Here is a 21,068-nt window from a genome sequence, read left to right as displayed (position 1 = left end):
GTGTTCATCCAGTTCTACACCTTGTTATCTCAGATTCTCCAGCATCTGCAGTTCCTACTGTCTCTAGAATGAAGGTCCATTTGGCTAAGGCTGATTCAGAAACTGCATCAAAAGATATGATAGACAAACAATAGCAAAAATTAAGAAAACAAGTACATAGTATGCAACAAATATGTATTCCTTTAAGGCACAAACACCTCACAGAAAACATGGCCATATTATTACTAACAAGAGTCCCAGTCTTCACTGTATCAAATGCAAAGGTTTATATGTATTTCCAACAGGTTGTAACCCTGTCTTGTCGACTCGGTGGCCCAAGTAGGTCATCTGGAGTGCCTGGAACACACTTTTTTCCTGTCTAAGGTGTATGCTCGCCTGGGAGAAATGTCTCAGGACTATGTCTAACTTCTCCAAGTGCTCCTTCTTGGTCTTCCCTGTTTTTAGCACATCATCTAGATAAATAGTGACCTGGGGTAGACCTTGTAAAAGGTTCTCCATCGTCCGCTGAAAAATTGCACAGGCTGGAGGTACCCCGTATGGCAGTCTCACATATTGGTACAAACCCTTATGGGTATTAAGTGTAGCATAATTCTGGGTTTTCCTCACCTAACCGCAATTGCAAGTACGCCTGGCTCATGTCCAGCTTCGTGAAGGACATACCCGCCTCCCTCGCCAGCTTTGTAAATAAATCCTCTATGTGGGAGATTGGGTATTTATTCAGCTGCAAGAAGTGGTTTACCATTTGTTTAAAATTCCTCACAAAGGCAAAATGACCCGTCAGGCTTAACAATCGGTATGAATGGTGCTGGCCATTCCACAAACTGGACTGGATTGATGATTCCTTCGCTTTCCAGCCTCTGATATCTGCCTCCACTTTTTCCCATAAGGAAAATGGCACCGGGTGGGCCTCACAGAATCACAGAATTGCTTCCTGGTAGCATGTAAGGTGACCGTGACTCCTCTGATAGTCCCGAGACCTCCCTGAAAAATATCCAGGTGTTTAAATCAGGACTTCACTCAGGCAGCCATGTTCTAATCGAGAAATATTGAGCCAAGGTAGCTGAATCTTTCTCTTAACTAATTTAGCCTTATAAGGCTTGGGGCTGACCCTTTTACTACAATCAGTGGTAACTAAACCAGCTGCTTCTCATAAGAGACAGGAACCGAAGTCGAATCCTTATTCTGTAAAGATTCTCTGGCACAGGTTCTCAGTCTGGCTGAGGTCTTATGCAAATTTAAGAGTTGGAGTCCAAAGCAAATTTTGTTAAAGACATGTTCTACGATCACTGAAGTGGCTGTGCTGTTATCGACCTCCATTAGAATTGGCTAACCATTCAACCACACGTTTATTTCTTTTCTGAAGAAGGCTCCCGAGCCAAAACGTCAATTTTCCTGCTCCTCTGATGCTGCCTGGCCTGCTGTGTTCCTCCAGCTCCACACTTTTATCTCTGACTCCAGCATCTGCAGTTCTTGCTATCCCTTGCTTTATTTTGACTGGTTCTGATTTGAATGTTGCTAAGTGATTTAACTGTTCCAAACCAGATACAGGTGGACTTTCCAGGGTTTGTACTCTCTTGAATACCGACCCATGAGATCTCTTACGCAATTTCGGTGTAAATGGACTCTTTTGCTGTCTTGAATCTGCACAATAGCATGGTTTGCTATCCCAGATCCTGAAGAAAATTTTAACTGTTTGGCTGAGGCTTGGCTTTGTTTTGGGGTTTTCCTGTGGGTTGACCTGAGGGATTCTATGAAGATGCAAATGTTCTATGAAGACCTAGAGCCTCTCTGTTCAGGATATGTCCTGAGCGAGGCTATGCCTTCACTCAGTGGTGTTCCCCAAGCTCAGTCGGCATGGCGAGACTGTCCATTTCCTTCGGAATATCTTGTAACTCATATGTTCCACTTGCCACATTTTCGAATGACAGAGCCAGTCATAGTGCCTATTTGAAATCCATTTGAGCTTCAGCCAAAAGCTGCTTTTGCATTGTTACACCATTAACCCCATGTATCAAGTGGTCTCTCAGTATCCTATTAAGGGTTAAACCAGAGTCACATGCCTCTGCCAGTCGTCTTAACCTCATCAAAAATCCCGATATGGATCCCCTGGTTCTTGAATTGCTGAATAAAACCAATAGCATCTCATAATCAGAGGAGGCTTGGAAACATAAACTAACTCCATTAACCCTTGAAAGGTTTTAGTATCTAGTGTCTCAGGGAAAGTTAGTTCCCTAATAATTGAAAAACATGTGGGTCCACTCATTGCTTTTCATCTGCTTCATTGTCATTTGCCCAGAAAAAATTCTGGGAATTCTTTCCAAATACTGGGCTCAGTTTTTGATGGCAGAGGTGAATGAGTCGAGCTTCCCAAAAAGCAGCATGATGCCAGAAATGCTTAGCCCAACTAAAAAGATGACTGTTATGAGCGAACTTCTTCAGGACCGTGCTTTTTGTCTTATTACTTTTGAAATAACTCCACAGGTGCCAGTATCCTTTCATTTACGCGTGGAAAGTTTTTGACAGCAATCGAGCTCCCTCAGAGCCAGTTTACAGAGTGAACAGGACCTCTGACACTCCTGTTTATATCTGTCAGCCAGGGCTCCCTGATTGGACCAGATGGACAGCCCCAAACAAGGAGCTCATTTTCCAGGAGCTCCACTTGGCTGAACTCATTACAATCGCTACAGCAGATGTAACCATCTTGCAAATGGCATCCAGAATGCAGTTAGAAACGGACTGTTTTCATCCAGCTTCACTTGTCAGTCTGTATCCTTCGTATCTAGTGGAGTAAAAAGTTTTTCCCTTGCAAATTCTGGCAATGTTTCCTTAATTATCAGTACGAATTTTGAGATCTCTTCATTCTCCGGGTAGATACATATTCTCAGCTTTTCAGGTTGTTTCACTGCTAGCCTGCTGCTAATCCATTCTGTAGGAGGTGTCACTTTCTGGATAGTCCTTTCTTTTCCAGCTCTTCCATCTCATCTTTCAAGCTGGACCAGAGGGCAGATGGAACTTTCTTTGGCAGAAGTTGAACTGGTCTTGCATCTATTTCAAGATGACATTCTCTGGGAAGATATCTTCATCCTGTCAACACATCATTTTAGTGTTCCACAATCAGTGGTCTAACGGCTGCAATGTGTCGCAAATTTGTTTTGGAATGTTAAGGGTACCAGTTAAGCTTCGGATTTGCTCTGAACTGAGTGACTTTATTTCCTGCCATCTATGATCTGGAACTTGAGATCCTCATATTGCATTTGGAGAGTGAACTGTCCTCTTGGCACAGGTATGGTATCATCGTATAGCCTCAAATTTACTTTTTCCAGTGCTTCATTTGTGGATCACCATGTTGCACCACTTTGAAGATTGCATGTTTCATCAGTATCTGACACTCTATCTTGATCTGATGTTCTTACTCTACATTCCTCATTCAGTCACGATTCACCAGACCTCACTGAATCTACTTGCTGTATAGTGTAGACTGATTTGTCAGAATCTTCAGCCAACATCTCTCATGGCCATTTGGACTTGCTTCGTTGTGCTTCTTTCTGAGCACATTTTTTTGTGTGCAAGATGATTCAGTTTTGTCCTCTGCAGTATTTCCATCCTGCCCTCTGTCTGTGATTGTCCAACACCTTAGGCCTGAAGTATCTATCAGCACAATGCAAGACCTGATCTGTTTTGCCATGATTATGCTCTAGCTGCTGATTTTCAACCTCAGCACCTCTGTACATGACAATCATCTTCCTGACAGTAAGTTTCTCCTCCTCCAGCAGGACCATAGTCTCTGGAAAATATGTGCACATCCTGTGTCTTTTTATATCACTCTGTTCACTTCTATTCAGCTGCCAAAGAACACTGGTAGTGAGTAATTGCTCCTATTGTTGCTATTAAATTGTTGTATGCGGGCATTTAAGCATCAGATGAGGGTTAATATTAAGAAGACTCACGACGTTTGATTTTATTTGATTTATTACTGTCACATGTACCTAGGTACAGTGAAAAGTTTTGTTTTGCACACAGTACAGGCAGATCATGACGTACAAAATGCATAAATTGAGGTGAGCAACCACAAATTGTAGTAGGATATTAATAAACTTGCTGACTGAACAGATAATTGTCTGAAACAGACAATACAACCAGATGGGGAGAACAGACTATATGGTTACAATGGTACATTAGACAAGAAAAGATAGGGGGAGGCTTGCTTGGGAGAGAAGCACTAACATGGACTTGTTGAGCCAAATGGCCTGATCTGTGCCATATTTTCTATGTCATCCGATGTAACCACTTTCATAGAATTCATCATAGAATCCCTACAGTGTGGAAACAGGCCATTCGGCCCAATACGTCTACACCCACCCTCCCACCCAGACCCATTCCCCTAAACCAGCATTTTCCCATGTCTAACCCGCCTAACCTAAACACCCCTGGGCACTATGGGCAATTTAGCATGGCCAATCCACCTAGCCTGCACATCTTTGGACTGTGGGAGGAAACTGGAACACCTGGAGAAAACTCACACAGACACAGGGAGAATGTGCAAACTCTACACATACAGTCGCTCGAGGGTGGAATTGAACCCAGGTCCCTGGCGCTGTGAGGCAGCAGTGCTAACCAAACTGAGCCACCATGCCGCCCTTTTTTGCTTTCCCACCAAGTCCACACTGCCTCTCCGAAAAGCATCCCAGCCAGACCCATTCCCCTGTAACCTGGCATTTCCCATGCCTAATCCACCTAACTTACACGCCCCTGGACACTATGGGCAATGTAGCATGGACAATCCGCCTAACCTGCATGTTTTTGGACTGTGGGAGGAAACCCCACGCAGACACGGGGAGAATGTGCAAAGTCCACACAGACAGTCACCCAGGGGTGGAATTGAACCCAGGTCCCTGATGCTGTGAGGCAGCAGTGTTAACCACAGAGCCTTTAAGGGAGGTAACATAGCTATCCAATATTCTAAGCACACACATACCTGACCCTCTATTAAGGTAAATTTGTAGTGCATTTTGCACAGTGCCGTACATTGCATTATGTTGATGAGCAGCCAGCAAGAAGTTATATATGCTGTCTGTCCAACACAAGTGGGCACAGGCAGCACAGTGCAGTGCCAATTCCCTGCCTGAAGACTAACATTAGTACAGCAATTTTTTGCATTTCAATCTGATGAAAAGACAATTCAGAAAATGTATAAACAGGATGTCAATTTGCCATGGCTCATTTTGTACTCCAACCCAAGATGCAATTAAAACCCAAAGTTTATCGAATTCCTCATGAGAAACATCATTATTTTCTTCAAAGTTTTTAATGTTTTAAAGCCATTGATTATTATAAAAGTCCAGTGACTCAGTAATAATATTCTTGCTGCATGTTTCTATCAGCATTTCTGCGACACAACACAATGAAGGTGGTCACTGAAACAACTGGCCAGTTTTCCTCTCCAACTGAATGAAATATGAACACTTTCCCCAATAGAAGTGAGCACTGTACCTTTGGGAGTCCTGCTGCATGTTTCATCTGCTCCCCACCAACTGAAGCAGTCTGCCCACGGCAGGGGTGATTGGAAGGAAGCAAACAGGTAGTACAGACTGTAGGCGAGGATGCAGGAGTAGGAAAAGTTTGTGATTGATCCTTGTACTACCATACTTATGCCCACACCTTAAAGAAGGAACATAAACTTAGATTGAAACTGCTTTTGCAATAAATTCTTCCACATAATTTCAGCTTGGAGATAAACCAACCTTGTCTCATTGCCAGTAACCATTGTAATTTCTGCAGTTAGAATGTCTACACTAGGGAAACAGGCCATTCGGCCCATCATGTCTACACCAACCCATGAACAGCATGCCACCCAGACCGCCCCCATTCCTGTAATCGTGCATCTCCCATGGCTAATCGATCTAGCCTGCCTGTTCCTGGACACTATGGGCAATTTAGCATGGCCAATATACCTACCCTGCCCATCTGTGGACTGTGGGAAGAAAACAGGGCAAACCCAGACAGATACAGGGAGAATGTCACCCGAGGGTGGAATTGAGCCCAGGTCCCTGGTGCTGTGAGGCAGCAGTGCTAACCACTGAACTACTTTGTCACCCAGTTATTTGCGTGTCCTTCATTCTCTGGAATTATATCACATTTGAGGATCAGCTGTACTTTAATTACAAGCCATTTAGTGTGAAGATGTATGTTTCTAATTATAGAAATGTATAAATATCAAGTCCCACCTAGTTCAGGAGTATATAAGTACACTTGATTAGTTAAAACAAATGATAAGTGTGTATCAACTTAAGATGCCACATCTTCATTATATTTGTACATAATCCTGAAAAATATTGGCTGATATTGGGTTTTTCAGGGCCCTTTGAAGACACTGTATCAGTTCCATATTTTACAAGGAGGTGATGATATGCTGAGATTATGTATGTGTGGATGTGACAAAATGCAGTAAGATAATTCAAGACCCAATAAAGTGAGGCCTAATTTTGGCCATGACAGAGAACGCCTCTGTTGTTGCAAAAATACCAGATATTAGTGGGAATTCTAAGTGCTATTTTTGATACTGGCATTTCTCTTTCGTGTATGAGAGGCACTGTGGCCAATTCATGCATGAATGTCTCCTAAAAGCAGCTGGCCATTTGAATGACCAGTTAAAAGCAGTTTGGTTCTCTGTTTTTTTTGGATGGCCAGGGTATCCTTTTTGGAGTTTGGGATTCTTTGCTGGAGGCTGATGTCAGATATTCTTTGGGTTTGGGGGTTAGCATGCTCTTTGGGACTGTTAACTATGGCAATGATGTGCATAAAAGGTAAGTGGACTCTGTGGAACTGTTGGACTTGTCTAGATCTGTCAAGCACTGTTGCAGAGTGTTGAGAAGTGTCAAACAATGTCAACTGAAGAAGTGTCAATATTGTCCATGAGTGCCCATGTATCAAGAAGTGTCAACAAATATCAGAAGTGTTTTTATGAATAAGAGTCTAGTCTCAATATAGAACTCTAAGTAATAAAACTATATTTTTCTCCTATGTGATGTTAGTGTCAGGTGTCAGATATCAGATACCTGATGTCAGAACCTGTCAAAATTACAGTGGCTCTTAGCTTCAGTACCTCTGGCTCAGTCCGTAGCCTAATGGAGATATGTGCGGCCTTTCGCAATCAGTAATAACATCACTCTGTTAAGGTGGTGACTGATGTTAGGAGAGTCCGCTGATACGTTCATTATCCCACTGGTCCAGATAGTAGTTCTGAGCGAGTCAAAGATTTGGGGCTGGAGGTGTATACAAGGTTCCATCAGGTATAGGATGTGATAGATTGCATACATGTGGTCTGTAAAGCTCAGGATGATGAACGGGGAACTGGTGTACAATCACCTCCAATAGATCTCACAGAATGTGTGTTCAGGATACATTAGAGGCATCCATAATGTTGACAGACGGAGGTACTCCATGGAACCCGAGTGTTTCCGTCGTCTACCTCATGCCTTCAGGGTTGATTCATAGAGATTTAGGATGACCATTAAAGGGGTGGCTACTGACTCCAATGAGGCCCTCCACCTTGGATTCTCTCCTCTCCAAGTGGACCATCTTCATCAGGCTGAAACTAAGCACCTTGGGATCCTCTTTGATGGATCACATTCAACATGCAGGTCACATGATTGCTAACCAGGAAAAACCGCCACCCCAGCATGTAGAAATTTAAGACTTCCACGCTCTATTTTATTGGTGGGCACTCTATGTGCACTTTAATGTACTATTGTCTTCTAGGCTCTAATACCTGCTCAGATTAGACATTGGGTATTCCTGTCCTCAAATTATTTGAGTGACTATAAACACTAAACCTCTGAAGCAATGGTATTTTTCCCTAAAGTCTATGACCATGAGACAGGGGTAGTATATAAAGTTTAGCCCCAGTTTCTAGAAGTTCCTGTATCTCAAGGATCCATCATACCCAAGTTGATGGTTTCACTTCAATCAGGGGGCGGTAAGGTAATAAAAGTGCAGAAAAAAATAATTGGTAATAAACAATGAATCCAAAAATGTTCTGACTTGCTCCTTATCTTGAATTGGACTAGATTTTTAGAATTTCAACTTTCTGTATCCAAGGTATTTGTTCTCCACAAACCCAATGTTGCACTTGACATGAGTCCAAATATTCATGCTCTGTCTAATAGAACCTCCCGTCATGTAGATGTGTATCTCTATGTTAACTGTAGATACTTATAATCAACCTATTCGGGATCTAGTCGAGCCATTTTCTATTTCAATATCCTGTTAAAGTTGTCAGTACCCTTTAGCCAGCTTCAAGTTTGTGAACTGGCTGTACCCAATCTCATCCAACTGGGCCATCAAGTAAGCACCTCATATCAGTTTCTGAATGCCATTACATAACTGTGGGTTTCTGTTCAGGTTTCAGAATGAAGATCTACTCCATTTGCACTGTAATTGTTCCCTCATGTTCTCTTAATCTCCTGGTTTCCCTGTCCCTCTTTCTTGGCTTTTGGGATTTGATAAAGATTTGATAACTTTTATTATGACTCTGAGTGGTGTTACCATGTCACTGTAAATCTCGCCTATCCTCATCTGTCAAGATGTGAAAGTACCGCTGTCTAGATACCACGTCATGAACGCATTTATACGGACTACCAATCAGTTGACTGGGGAGATGAACAGCTCTCTGTTCCCTGGGGTCAAGGTCTCTCAGTAGTTCCTGCATCACCATGAGATCCTCTCTCCTTCTCTATCTGTCTCTGTCTTCATTACTTCAGGATGTTTATCTGGTATAAACAAAAAAGCAGAAATTGCTGGAGAAATTCAGCAGGTCTGGCAGCACCTGCGAAGAAAAACAGAGTTGACATTTAAGTTGAAATGTTGAATCTGTTTGCTGTTCACATGTGCTGTCAGACTTACTGAGTTTCTCCAGCAATTTCTACTTTTGTTGGTTCAGATCGCTAGCATCCACAGCTCTTTGTTTTGTTACTGATTGTCTGGATTGTCTGCTTTGGACTTTCTGACCATGGTCTTGTTATTACGTTAGGCTCTTGGATTGTCTTGTGCCTTCTTTAAACAAGGCCTCAGTTACATCTAAGGGCTTACCCACCTCATTTTGCTAGCTCATTTTCACTCTATGTGAAGTTTGCTCCCTCCCACTCCTCATTCATGGTGTCAAGCGATCCATTAGATTGTCATTCACCCAGCATCTGAAACAGAGCAAGCCCTGTACAGATCTCAAGGCTTCCCATGACTAGCTAACAGGAGATGTGGCAGGAGGGTACAATGTTTTCTCTCCATTCTCCAAAACAAATTACAGTACAATCTTAAGGGATATATAGTGCTTCTTTGGAAGACCATCTGCTTAAGAATGCTGCACAGACATCTTTGCATTCTCAATTTAGAGCAGATATCCAGTTCTTTTGTGGACAACAAACAGTAAATTCTGTTATGGGTCACCCCTGAGGAACATTTTCATTAATCCCCTCAGTCAGGTTTTAGACATTATGTTCCTTTAATGGAATTGACTTGGATTACCATGTTATGAAGTAATTCTATGATGTACCGGAATGTCTTCCTTGTTTCTCGAGCGGCCCTACTAGGTCTGCCTCAAATATTGAGAGCGGTCATTTAGAAAATTTGGATAAGGAAAGACAAACAAATCCACCTATTTTTTAATATCTGCCTTAGTAAAGTACTGTCACGTTAGTGTGGGAGCAAGGTTAACTGATAATGTCACCAGATAATGAATGCAGCCAATTTATTAATTTGTATTAAACATATGTGCTCATTTGCAAGGTTGCTAAGTCAGTGTTTATCAATGAATATTCACCTTGTAATATTGGCACGGCTTTCCATACTGCCACGGGCCCGAGGCTGGCAAACTGCCCTAAAGAAGACTCCAAGAAAAACAATGGCATTCCCGCAATTGCCAACATGATAATGTAGGGAATAAGGAATGCACCTGGAAAATATAGAATATGTTATTATCCTAGAAATAGCTCTGACTGACCAGGACACAGTCCAGTGTGACACCTGGCTTGATGGGCCATAAGATTTATTTTTGCAATCTCTTTATCGTGGCAATCAATCACTGAACATATTCACAAGAACACTGCCTGTACTTACAAACAGCTCCTTTAGATCGTCCTGTATTGTGATCTGACTTGTTTACAAATCAACTTATGAATGGACTCAGGAATGGAATAGGTTCTCAACCCAGGGATGGCCTGTATTCGGGGATGAATTGTATTCCTCTCCTGGCTGTTGTGGTGTTCTTATCTATATCTCTATCTCTCCACTCTGTGTCTGCTCCTGAATCTCTCAGTGGTTCCAATGGCCTCAAATGCGAGTAATATAATAAGTCCGAGTTTCCAGTTCCGTTAGATTGGCAGAAACCACCTAGCAAAGGTGTATTTGCACACAGAGACCAAAGAGCCATCAGCGTAAAATGCTGCTTCCCATAGAAGTTACAGGTTCAATATCTGACTAAAGAGTTGACTCGTAGGCTTGCTAACATAAAGTGACATTGCGTATCATGTTGACAGGAATACCAAAGCACTTCAAGCAATCCATCGGCATGATATAATGCACACTCACTGACCAGGGAACAAGCAGTGCTGGCGCGTGCATTAATGTATTTCCTAGAAAGTATAGTGTGCAAGATTGTGACTTATCAGGCAGAGTCTTACCAGGTTCTGAGCAACATGGGTGATGGCAAGATGAGTGGCAGAATCAAGTGAGATGTTTAACAAGACCTGTCTTGACATCAAGAGTATCTCACTGCATCTTGTAGACATTTTAAATCAAACTGATCAGAGATGTTATTTTGGGAGATATTATGAGGCAGAATGGAATTTATACCAGCCTTTTTGGCCTAGAGGCAGGTACAGTACCGCTATGCCACACTAATGGCATGATGAGATTTGAACCGAGCAGTGGTTGAGGTTGCAAACAGATGCACATTATTACTTGTTAAGCACTTTGTTAACAGTTTCACTTGTGATCTCACCAAATCCACATACAAACAAAAACAGAAATTGCTGGAAAAGCTCAGCAGGTCTGGCAGCGTCTGTGGAGAGAAAATCAGAGTTAACGTTTCGGGTCCTGTGATCCTTCCTCAGAACCTGAAACATTACTGAACCCAAAGCGTTAACTCTGATTTTCTCTCCACAGATGCTGCCAGATCTGCTCAGCTTTTCCAGCAATTTCTGTTTTTGTTTCTGTTTTACAGCATCCGCAGTTCTTTCGGTTTTTATCACCATAAAAACAAGTTGTCGGGAAATCAAGCAGGTTGTCTTGTTGTGCAGCAGTCCTCAGTCAAGGGCACGTACATTTCAGAGTCATAGAGTTGTACAGCATGGAAACAGATCCTAAGATCTAATTCATCTGTGCTGACCAGACTTCCCAATCTGATCTAGTCCCATTTACCAGCATTTGGTTCATACTCCTCTAAACCCTTCCTATTCATGTACACATCCAGATGGCTTTTAAATGTTGTAATTGTACCTGCCTTCACCACTTCCTCTGGCAGCTCGTTCCATGCACGCACCACCCTCTGTGTGAAAAAGTTACTCCTCAGGTCCCTTTTAAATCTTTCCCCTCTCACCTTAAACCTATGCCTTCTAGTTTTGGACTCCCCTACCCTAGGGAAAAGACCTTGGCTATTCACCCTATCCATGCCTCTCATGATTTTATAAACATCTATAAGGTCACCCCTCAGCCTCCGACACTCCAGTGAAAATAGCCCCAGCCTATTCAGACTCTCCCTATAGCTCAAACCCTCCATCTCCAGTAACATCCTTGTAAATCTTTTCTGCATCCATTCAAGTTTCACAACATCAATAACTCGGTCAGTTACAGAACAGCAGAAGGCAGACTAAGCATCCAAATGTAAAGAAAGCATACAGTGGCTACAAGAGCAGGCTAGAAGCTGGGATTACTGCAGCAAGTAACTCCACCTGACTCCTCAAAGCCTGTCCACCATTTACAAGGCACAAGTCAGGAGTGCGATGGAACACTCCCCACTTTCCTGGATGAGTGCAGCCCCAACAACACCCAAAAAGCTTTACACCATCCAGGACAAAGCAGCCTGCTTGATTGGCACTAGATTCACAAGCATCCACTCCCTCCACCACTGACCCTCAGCAGCAGCAGTGTGTACTATCTACAAGATGCACTGCAGAAATTCACCAAAGATCCTCAGAAGCACCTTCCAAACCCACGACCACTTCCATCTAGAAGGACAAGGGCAATAGACATATGGGAACGCCATCCAAGTTCCCCGCCAAGTTACTCACTGTCCTAACTTGGAAATATATTGCTGTTCCTTCACTGTCGCTGGGTCAAAATCCTGGAATTCCCTCCCTAATGGTATTGTGGGTCAACGTACAACAGGAGGACTGCAGCGGTTCAAGAAGGCAGCTGAAGAAGGGCAACTAGAGATGGGCAAGAAATGCTGGCCCGTCAGCAACACCCACATCCCACAAATGAATAAGAAAAAAAATTCCAGGCATCATTAATAGGGGCACACAGTATAAGAGCAGGGAAGTTAAGATGAACTTCTTTTGGACACTGGTTAAACCTCAGCTGCAGAATTGTGTCAAGCACTGGAAAAATATGAATGGGAGTAAGTGCAGAAGAAATTTACAGAATAATCCCAGGGATCCCAGTTTTGAGGGCAGGTTGGAGAAATCAGGACTGATTTCATCCGAGACATGAAGATGAAGAGAAAATTTGGTCGAGGTTTTCAAAATCGTGAAAAGACTGCTGAGTGTAAAAAGGGAGAAACTGTTCCCACTCATAGAAGGATCAAGAACCACGCACCACAGATTTGAAGAGTTTTGCAAATAAAGCAAATGTGAGGTGAGAAAGAGGTTTTTCACACAGGGAGTAGTTAGGGTAGGGAATGTGGTGGAGGCACTGAAACATTCCAGAGAGCGTTCGGTGATGATTTAGTAGAAACAATGAGCAGGGCTACAGAGAAAGAAAAGGCAAGAGATTGGCACTAAGTGAAAATGCTCAGACAGCTGACGCAGATATAATGGGCTGAATGGCCTCCTTCTACACTGTGACAATTCTGTGATTCTGTCTATAAGTACCTCTACTATCTGAAGTATTATTGTGCTGTGTGGGTAATGTGATTGACAGTTAATACATGACAAATTGCTGAGTCATTGATACCCCGGTGAACCAATTTGAACCAATGGGTGCCCAGTGGATGTGGCTCACAGGTAGAAGTTTTTGTCACTGTCCATAAGTACCTACAAGCAGCAATCGTAGGAGTTATTCTGGTCATTGAAATCACAGAAAGCAAAAGGACCTATTGACAATTAATCACTCTTTAATGAAATACATATATTTGCTGGATCTGTTCAAAACTGACAGGCATGGTGGACAGGGAGAGTAACAGAGGGCAAAATGTGAGGAATAAGAGGTAAATGTTCACTCCTGTCAGTCCTGCTCTATCAATGATCCCCTTGGCCCTGCTCCATCATTTTCCCCTGAACTGTCTTCCCCAATCACCCCACAGATTCACAGAATTGCTACGGTGCAGAAGGAGGCCATTTAGCCCATAGTTCTACAGTTCTGTTCCCTAGTGTCAATTTCCTGTCTTCGCTCATATCACTGCATGACATTACTTTCCAAACAATAACTCTCCGGAATATTGCAACTGAACCTGCCCCTACTACTTTTCAAGGCAGCGCAATCCAGACCCTTACGACTGGCTGTGGGAATACGCTTTTTTCTTTAATTTCACAACGTCCTTGTTTCATTTGCACCTCGATTTAAATTTATGCTGAGATGTGCAAATCTTGTAAAGGCAGTTAATCAGAGTTTAGAACCATCATATTCCTGCAAGAATGAAAGATAAGGACAGCAAAGTTCAGGAACTCTGGATGAGAAAAGATGTTGAAAGTTTAGTCAAAGGGAAGGAAAAAAGAAACATATAAAAAATTTAGGAAATCGAAATCAGACAAGATCCTTGAGGAATGTAAACGGAGCAAGAAAGACCTTAAGGAATCAGGAGGGTTAAATGGGGTAATGAAATATTTTTGCCAAGTAGGACTGAGAAGAATCCCAAGGCATTTTATACATACATTAGGAGCAAGTGGTTAGCTAGGGAAACTGCAGGCCCACTCAAGTACAAGGAAGGGAATTTATGCATGGAGCCAGAGGAAGTGGGTGAGGTTCTTAATAAGTACTTCACATTGGCATTCACCAAGGAGAAGGGCATGGATGATGGTAAGATAAGGGGAGGGACATGTTGATATTCTAGATCATGTCAATATTAAGAAGGAGGAGATGTTGGTGGTCTTGAAAAATATTAAGGTGGATTGCTTTCCCAAGTCTTGATGGGATTTATTCCAGGATACTAAAGGACACAATGGATGAGATTGCTGGGCCTTGACTGAGATCTTTGCACAGGCAAGTTCCCAGAAGACTGGAGAATAGTCAACGTTGTTCCTTTGTTTAAGCAGGGCAATAAGGACCATCCAGGAAATTATAGGCCAGTGAGCCTTACATCTATGGTAGGGAAATTATTGGAGAAGATTCTTAGGGACAGGATTTACTTGCATTTGGAAATGAATGGACTTAATAGGGATAGTCAGCATGGCTATATGTGGGGGAGATCTTGTCTCACAAATTTGACAGAGTTTTTTGAAGAAATGATGAAGATGATTGATGGGGGTAGGGAAGTGAATGTTGTCTACGTGGATTTGATGAAAGCATCTGACAAGGTCCCTCATGGTAGGTTGGTCCAGAAGGTGAAGACACATGGGATCTGTGGTGAGTGGTGAGATAGACGCAAAATTGGCTTCATCATCGAAGACAGAGGGTAGTTGTGGAGTGGTGTTTTTTTGACTGGAGGTTTGTGATCAGCGGTGTTCCGCAAGGATCAGTGCTGGGTCTTCTGTTGTTTGTAATGTGTATAAATTATATGGATGAAAATGTCAGTGGCCTGATTGGTAATTTTGAAGACAACATGAGAACTGGTGCAGTTGTGGATAGCGAAGAAGATTTTCAAAGGATACAGCAGGATGTAGATCAGTTGGAAAGTTGGGCAGAGAAGTGGCAGCTGGAGTTTAACCTGGATAAGTGTGGTCATGTATTTTGGCAGGTCAAATGCAAGTGGAAACTATATGGTAAATGGCAGGACCCTTAGGAGCATTGATATATGGAGGGATCTTGGGGCGCAAGTGCATAGCTCCCTGAAAGTGGCTACACCAGTGGATAAGGTGGTAAAGATAAGGCATACTTGCCTTCTTCAGTTGAGGGCACTGAGTATAAAAGTTGGCAAGTCATGTTGCAGTTGTATACGACTTTAGTTTGGCCAAATTTGGAATATAGTGTGCAGTTCCAGTCACCACACTATAGGAAGGATGTGGAGGCTTTGGAGAAGATGCAAGGAAGTTTAACAGGATGTTGCAATGGATTGGAGCTTGTTAGCTATAAGGAGAGGTTGGACAAGCTTGGATTTTTTCTGTGAGCGAGTCAAAGGCTGAGGGGAGACCTGATAGAAGTATATAAAATTATGCGAGGAATGGATTGAGTGGATAGTTGGGAGTCTGTATCCCAGGGTGGAAATGTCATTTACTAAGTTTGAGAATAAGAGGAGCCTTGACTGAGATCTTTGCACAGGCAAGTTCCCAGAAGACTGGAGAATAGTCAACGTTGTTCCTTTGCTTAAGCAGGGCAATAAGGACCATCCAGGAAATTATAGCCCAGTGAGTCTTACATCTGTGGTACCTTACAGCCTGGAACATGCTGCCGGGGAAGTGGCCGAAGTAGATATGATAGCAACGTTTAAGAGACGTTTAGACAGATGCATAATCAGGCAAGGAATAGAGTGATATGGACTGTGTGCAGGCAGAAGGGATTAGTTTAGAATGACACTATAGTCAGCACAGACATTGTGGACCCAAGGGCCTGTTCCTGTGCTGTACTGTTTTATGTTCTACATGCTAGTTGGTGAGCTCAATGACAATATTTAATTAAGAATAATGTTTACTATAATAAACACTATTTATATGATAGAGGCCTAATCTCACTGCTAGCCAGATGGATGACATAACAGTGGTTTAGAGTTCCCTTTTTCACTGAACGTGATATTTTCTGTAAATCAATGAATTGTTCCCATTAAATTATGATTTTCTCTCTCCCTGTCATTCAGATTTCCCGACAGTACCTCCTCCGTTTTTGTAAGCCAGGTATGGGAATCTCCAGATGTTGCCCAGACCCACTGCGCAGCCGATCACCGAGAGCAAGTAGTCAGTCTTTGAGGACCAGTTCCCCCGTTCCACATTCTCTTCACCTTCAGCCGCTTGTTCATTACTGGCAGCCTGAGGGACACAGAGAATTCAAAAAAATATGAGCAGAAAGTACTGAAGGAACTCAGCAGCTTTGGCAGCACCTGCGGAGAGAGAAACAGTGTCAATGTTTTGAGTCTGGAAGACTCTGCCAACGCTTTTTGGTTTCCAGTTCAGATTTCCAGCATTTGCAGTTACTTCACTTTTATTTTCCCTGATTCATAAGTTGGACTTTCCAAGAATCGACTGTACGCAAATCCCTCACCCACGACAGAAACACCGAGCAGAATCTTACAGGTTCTGAGCAATGTGGGCTATGGAGAGACTTGTGTTCGAAATTGGACAAGGAGTCCAGGGAGGGCCATCTTGACGTTGGAGCATCTTGGCTCTATCTTCGATGTTTTTCACCAGCGGCCTGGTGACTTTCCCATTAGGCAATGACGAGTTACCAATTAAACGCAATTACTGCTTGCCAAACAATCCGGAACAAGAGGTCATAGTTTCAGGATAGGTGGTAGCAGATTTTAAAATGAGATGAGGAGGAATCACTTCTCCGAAAGGTTCTGTAGAATTCACTACCCTGGAGGACGATGGACACCAGGACATTGTTTAAACCCAAGGAGGAGTGAGACAGACTTTTAATTAGTGATGGGTTGAAGGGTTAATGGAGAGCAGGCAGGAGAGTGGAGTTGAGGCCAGGATGAGAGCAGCCATCATTGTATGAAATTGTAGAGCAGGCTGAAGGGGCTGGATTATCCACTCCTGCTCCTAGTTCTTTTGTAAGCACCTTTTTGAGAGTCTGATTCACCTCTTTAACATTCAGCTTTCTGACTTACCACCACTTGCCAACCAAGCCAAATGTGAAGAAAGCTCGGCATTGAAAGCAGAGCAAGTGCCTGGCAAATTGAGTCCGCTGCTTGATCTGAAGGTGGAAACCACACGCTAAAATCTCAGGGTGAACTCTGCAGGTACTGCCTACGTGTATCCCACATCCAGGGACATTGACATCCGATATGCACCAGCCTCCCTGAACCCTCATGGCACATCTCTGACCCACATACAGGACACTCCTGCACGTCAACGCTACATCTTGGGCTGCCCCGGCAGCTCCCATTGTAATGCTGCAGCAAGGAGACTGTGTGCTCAGGGGACACACACCTGGCTCATGGACTGGACCAGGCTGTATCTCTATTCTCTTAAGCTCTCACTCTATTAGCACTCACTCGGTCTGCACGTGTTTCCTCCGGGTGCTCTGGCTTCCTCTCACGGTCCAAAGATGTGCAGGTCAGGTGGATTGGCCATGCGAAGTTGCCCATAGTTTTCAGGGATGCGCAGACTAGGTGAGTTAGCCATGGCAAATCGAGGGTTACAGGGATAGGGTAAGGGAGAATGGGTCTGTGTGGGATGCTATTCAGAGGATTGGTGTGGACTCGATGGGCTGAATGGCCTGCTTCCATGCTGTATGTCAGAGGATTATATGTCAGAGGAGCTGAGGAGCTTTCATGAGTGAGTGAGTGGGTGGTGCAGAGGGTATGCAGGATTAGTGGCGCCAAAAGGGTTGGGGGTGTGTGACAGCAAGTAAGGGAAAATGTCGAAGGCAATAGTGAGAGTTGGTAGAGCATGAACCCTGGTGGGACGTGGGTGCAGTACGGAGATAAAGTGAATGCGAGGCAACAGAGAGAAGATGGTGGCACTTACGCTGGCGGAGTGAAGAAGGTCATTGACCTGCATCTCACTGCACTGGGCATTCTACCAGACGGCTGAGACAGACTGACCCGCGTGATGCCCTCCTACCAGGCTGGCGTGGCCAGTGCTGTGGTGTCCTCTGCCAGTCCTGCGGGAAGAGGAAGTCCTGCTTTTGCACCACCCCCTCTGGCAGGACCTCCAGATATCTGTCTGAAAAGCAGGGCACCAATTGCTGCCTGACTACCAGCGAGGAGGGTAAATGTCAGGCACTGTGCAAGGCAGCGCCTACCCGTGTGCGCGCCAGGCCTTTAAAGATGACACCGAAAGCAAGGGTTTCTGGTGAATTGCGATATATCCACCGAGCATTCAGCTGTTCTGGGAATGGCTCACGGTAAGTTGGGGCAGGAATCGTATGTGAGGGAAGCATTACTGGCGGGATAGGGTAGTTAATGCAGCGAGGTTGGTAGTGTAGGGCGAGAAACCTTGCTAGGCCTCATGGTGGAAATCCCTCCAAAAAAACAAACCCCAACGCAATTTGCACTTAACGAAATGAAAAAAAAACACATGATTCAGCCCGCTGTGTAGATCTGCATTTAATAGCAACCATTTACTGGTTTGGAAACCCCCTGAACCACACAGAGAGACCCTGCAATTCACAATAATCAAAATCGTCAGCATTTTGCCTGTGTTTACATGCACGTTTTGATCAGGTACTCACAGTGCCCTCTGGAAGGTGTATTAGATGGTAAAGTTGTAAGAACCTAGACACAGTCAGCTGTCGTTTGGCCATGTGGTGGAAAACAAAAGATTCTTCTGTTTACTGGGGGTATAGAGCTCCAGTTTGAAAGCTCTAGCTGCTGCAGTGCCCTGGCTACAGGAGTGACTCTGACACAGTCTCATTCAAGCGCAATCTGCATCAGCTAGGAACAGGTGAATCTGTTGGTCCAAGGCTACTAATGTGTATCAATTTCAGAACACTCAGTGTCAAAGTGCATTTACATTTTTGTTGCATTTTTAAAAGGGGACAGAACTTTGCAGTTGCACCAATCAGTTCATGGAATTTTGAACCATCCATATATTCCTGAAATAACAGGATTTTTAAAAAATGTCTGATGATTAAAATCTGGACTGTATAACTACCACTTTAATATTTATTCTGTTAGGCTTAAATTAAGATAATTAACTTTCAGATCCCTTCACAGTGAATAGTACATTGGCAACTGGGAAGTTTCAGCATTGCATTTGTCTGTCACCTTTTAACCCCAGCCACAGTACTTACATCAATCTTTCGGGGTTTCCTGACTAATTAGAGTGGGAGCAACACAAGGCAGTCTGGAACTACTTTAAAAGGAACCAGCAAAGATCAGAATTGAAGAATCACGTGCATTTCGACAGGCCTGTGAATTGTAAAGATGCAGGCTCCTTTTGACAATCCAGCACCACACTTTTCTGCATGTCCTGGAGGACAAGCTGCCAGAGCTACAGGGAGACTGTTCCCAATAAGCAGGAGGAAAAGAATAGGCCCAGGGAACACGTAGGCTGGACTGCAAGTAATTGAGAGTTTAGAGTCACAGTCATACAGCTGGAAAGCATGGAAACAGACCCTTCTGTCCAACTCGTCCATGCTGACCAGATATCCTAAATAAATCTAGTCCCATTTGGCAGAAATTGGCGAGATCCCTCTAAACCCTTCCTATTCATATACCCATGCAGATGCCTTTCAAATGTTGTAATTGTACCAGCCTCCACCACTTCCTCTGGCAGCTCAGTCCATGCAAGCACCATCCACTGCCTGAAAACATTACCCCTTTTAAATCTTTCCCCTCTCACCCTAAACCTATGCCCTCTAGATTTTGACTCTCCCACCCCTGGGGAAAAGACCTTGTCTATTCATTACATCCATGCCCCTCATGATTTTATAAACCTCTAAGGTCACCCCTCAGCCTCTGACCTTCCAGGGAAAATAGCCCCAGCCTATTCAACCTCTCCCTATAGCTCAAAGCCTCCAGCCCTAGCAATACCCTTGTAAATCTTTTCTGAACCCTTTCAAATTTCACAGCATCCTTCCTATAGCAGGAAGACCAGAATTGTACGCAGTATTCCAAAAACGGCCTAACCAACGTCCGGTGCATCTGCAAGATGATGTCCTAACTCCTACACACAATGCACTGATCAATAAAGTTAAGCATGCCAAATGCCTTCTTTACTATCCTGTCTACCGGGGACTCCATTTTCAAGGAACTATGAACCTGCACTGCAGAGTTTCTTTGTACAGCAGCGCTCCCTGGATCACCATCAAGCGTATAACTCCTGCCGTGAATTGCCTTTCCAAAATGCAGCACCTCACATTTATCTAAATTAAACTCCATCTGCTACTCCTTGGCCCATTGGCTCATCTGATCAAGATCCTGTTCTACCTTCTACCTGGTAACCTTCTTCGCTGTCCACTATACCTCCAATTTTGGTGTCATCTGCAAACTTACTAACCAGACCTTCTATGTTCACATCCAAATCATTTATCTAAGTGACGAAAAGCAGTGGACCTAGCACCGATCCTTGTGGCACGCCGCTGGTTGCAGGCCACCAGTCTGAAAAGCAACCCTCCACCACCGCAGAAATAGTAAGAACTGCCGATGCTAGAGTCAGAAATTTGCTGCAGGAATGTGGGTCATCGCTCCTGGCTACACCAGACAGGCAGTGCTGTTGCAGTTATGTGAGTGGTACTGATAACTCACAACCCTCATGTTTTTCTGATCAGGGGACGTGTGTTCAGATCCCAACACGGCCAGCAGTGAAACATCATTTCAACTTTGGTTAAAATCTAGAAAAGAAAGCGAGCCTAATTGCGACAAAGTAACCACTGTCAAAACTGACCTGCTTCTCAAATGTTCTTCAGGGAAAGAAATTAGCCGTTATTACATGTGACTCCAGAACTACAACAATGTGTTGGGCTCTTCACTGACCTTTGGACCATTAGAAATGGGCAATAAATGTGACCTAGCCAGTATTGCACTTATCTCATGAAAAGAGTCAAGAGATCCAAAGGGCTGATCCAGGCAAGAGAGATTAGCAAAGCCCTTCGCCCTGCCT

General features: G+C 43.7%; 1 protein-coding gene across 1 annotated transcript in view; it reads right to left on the bottom strand.

The window, feature by feature from the left end:
• The window catches only part of LOC109917672 (sodium- and chloride-dependent neutral and basic amino acid transporter B(0+)-like), a 50,905-nt gene extending 32,137 nt beyond the window's left edge, over positions 1 to 18,768 (bottom strand). Inside the window, exons 1-4 of the mRNA XM_048605211.1 lie at positions 18,697 to 18,768; positions 16,172 to 16,325; positions 9,815 to 9,946; positions 5,491 to 5,658 (exon numbers count right to left, since the gene is read on the bottom strand). Of these exons, the coding sequence (XP_048461168.1) occupies positions 5,491 to 5,658; positions 9,815 to 9,946; positions 16,172 to 16,325; positions 18,697 to 18,768 (526 nt within the window). The remainder of the gene's footprint in view (positions 1 to 5,490; positions 5,659 to 9,814; positions 9,947 to 16,171; positions 16,326 to 18,696) is intronic.
• Positions 18,769 to 21,068: the final 2,300 nt, after the last annotated feature.

This window comes from Rhincodon typus, chromosome 14, assembly GCF_021869965.1.
Source record: "Rhincodon typus isolate 14 chromosome 14, sRhiTyp1.1, whole genome shotgun sequence".
NCBI classification, from domain to species: domain Eukaryota; kingdom Metazoa; phylum Chordata; class Chondrichthyes; order Orectolobiformes; family Rhincodontidae; genus Rhincodon; species Rhincodon typus.
The sequence above is the reverse complement of the archived record's forward strand: the minus strand, read 5'-3'. Positions and strand labels throughout refer to the sequence as shown.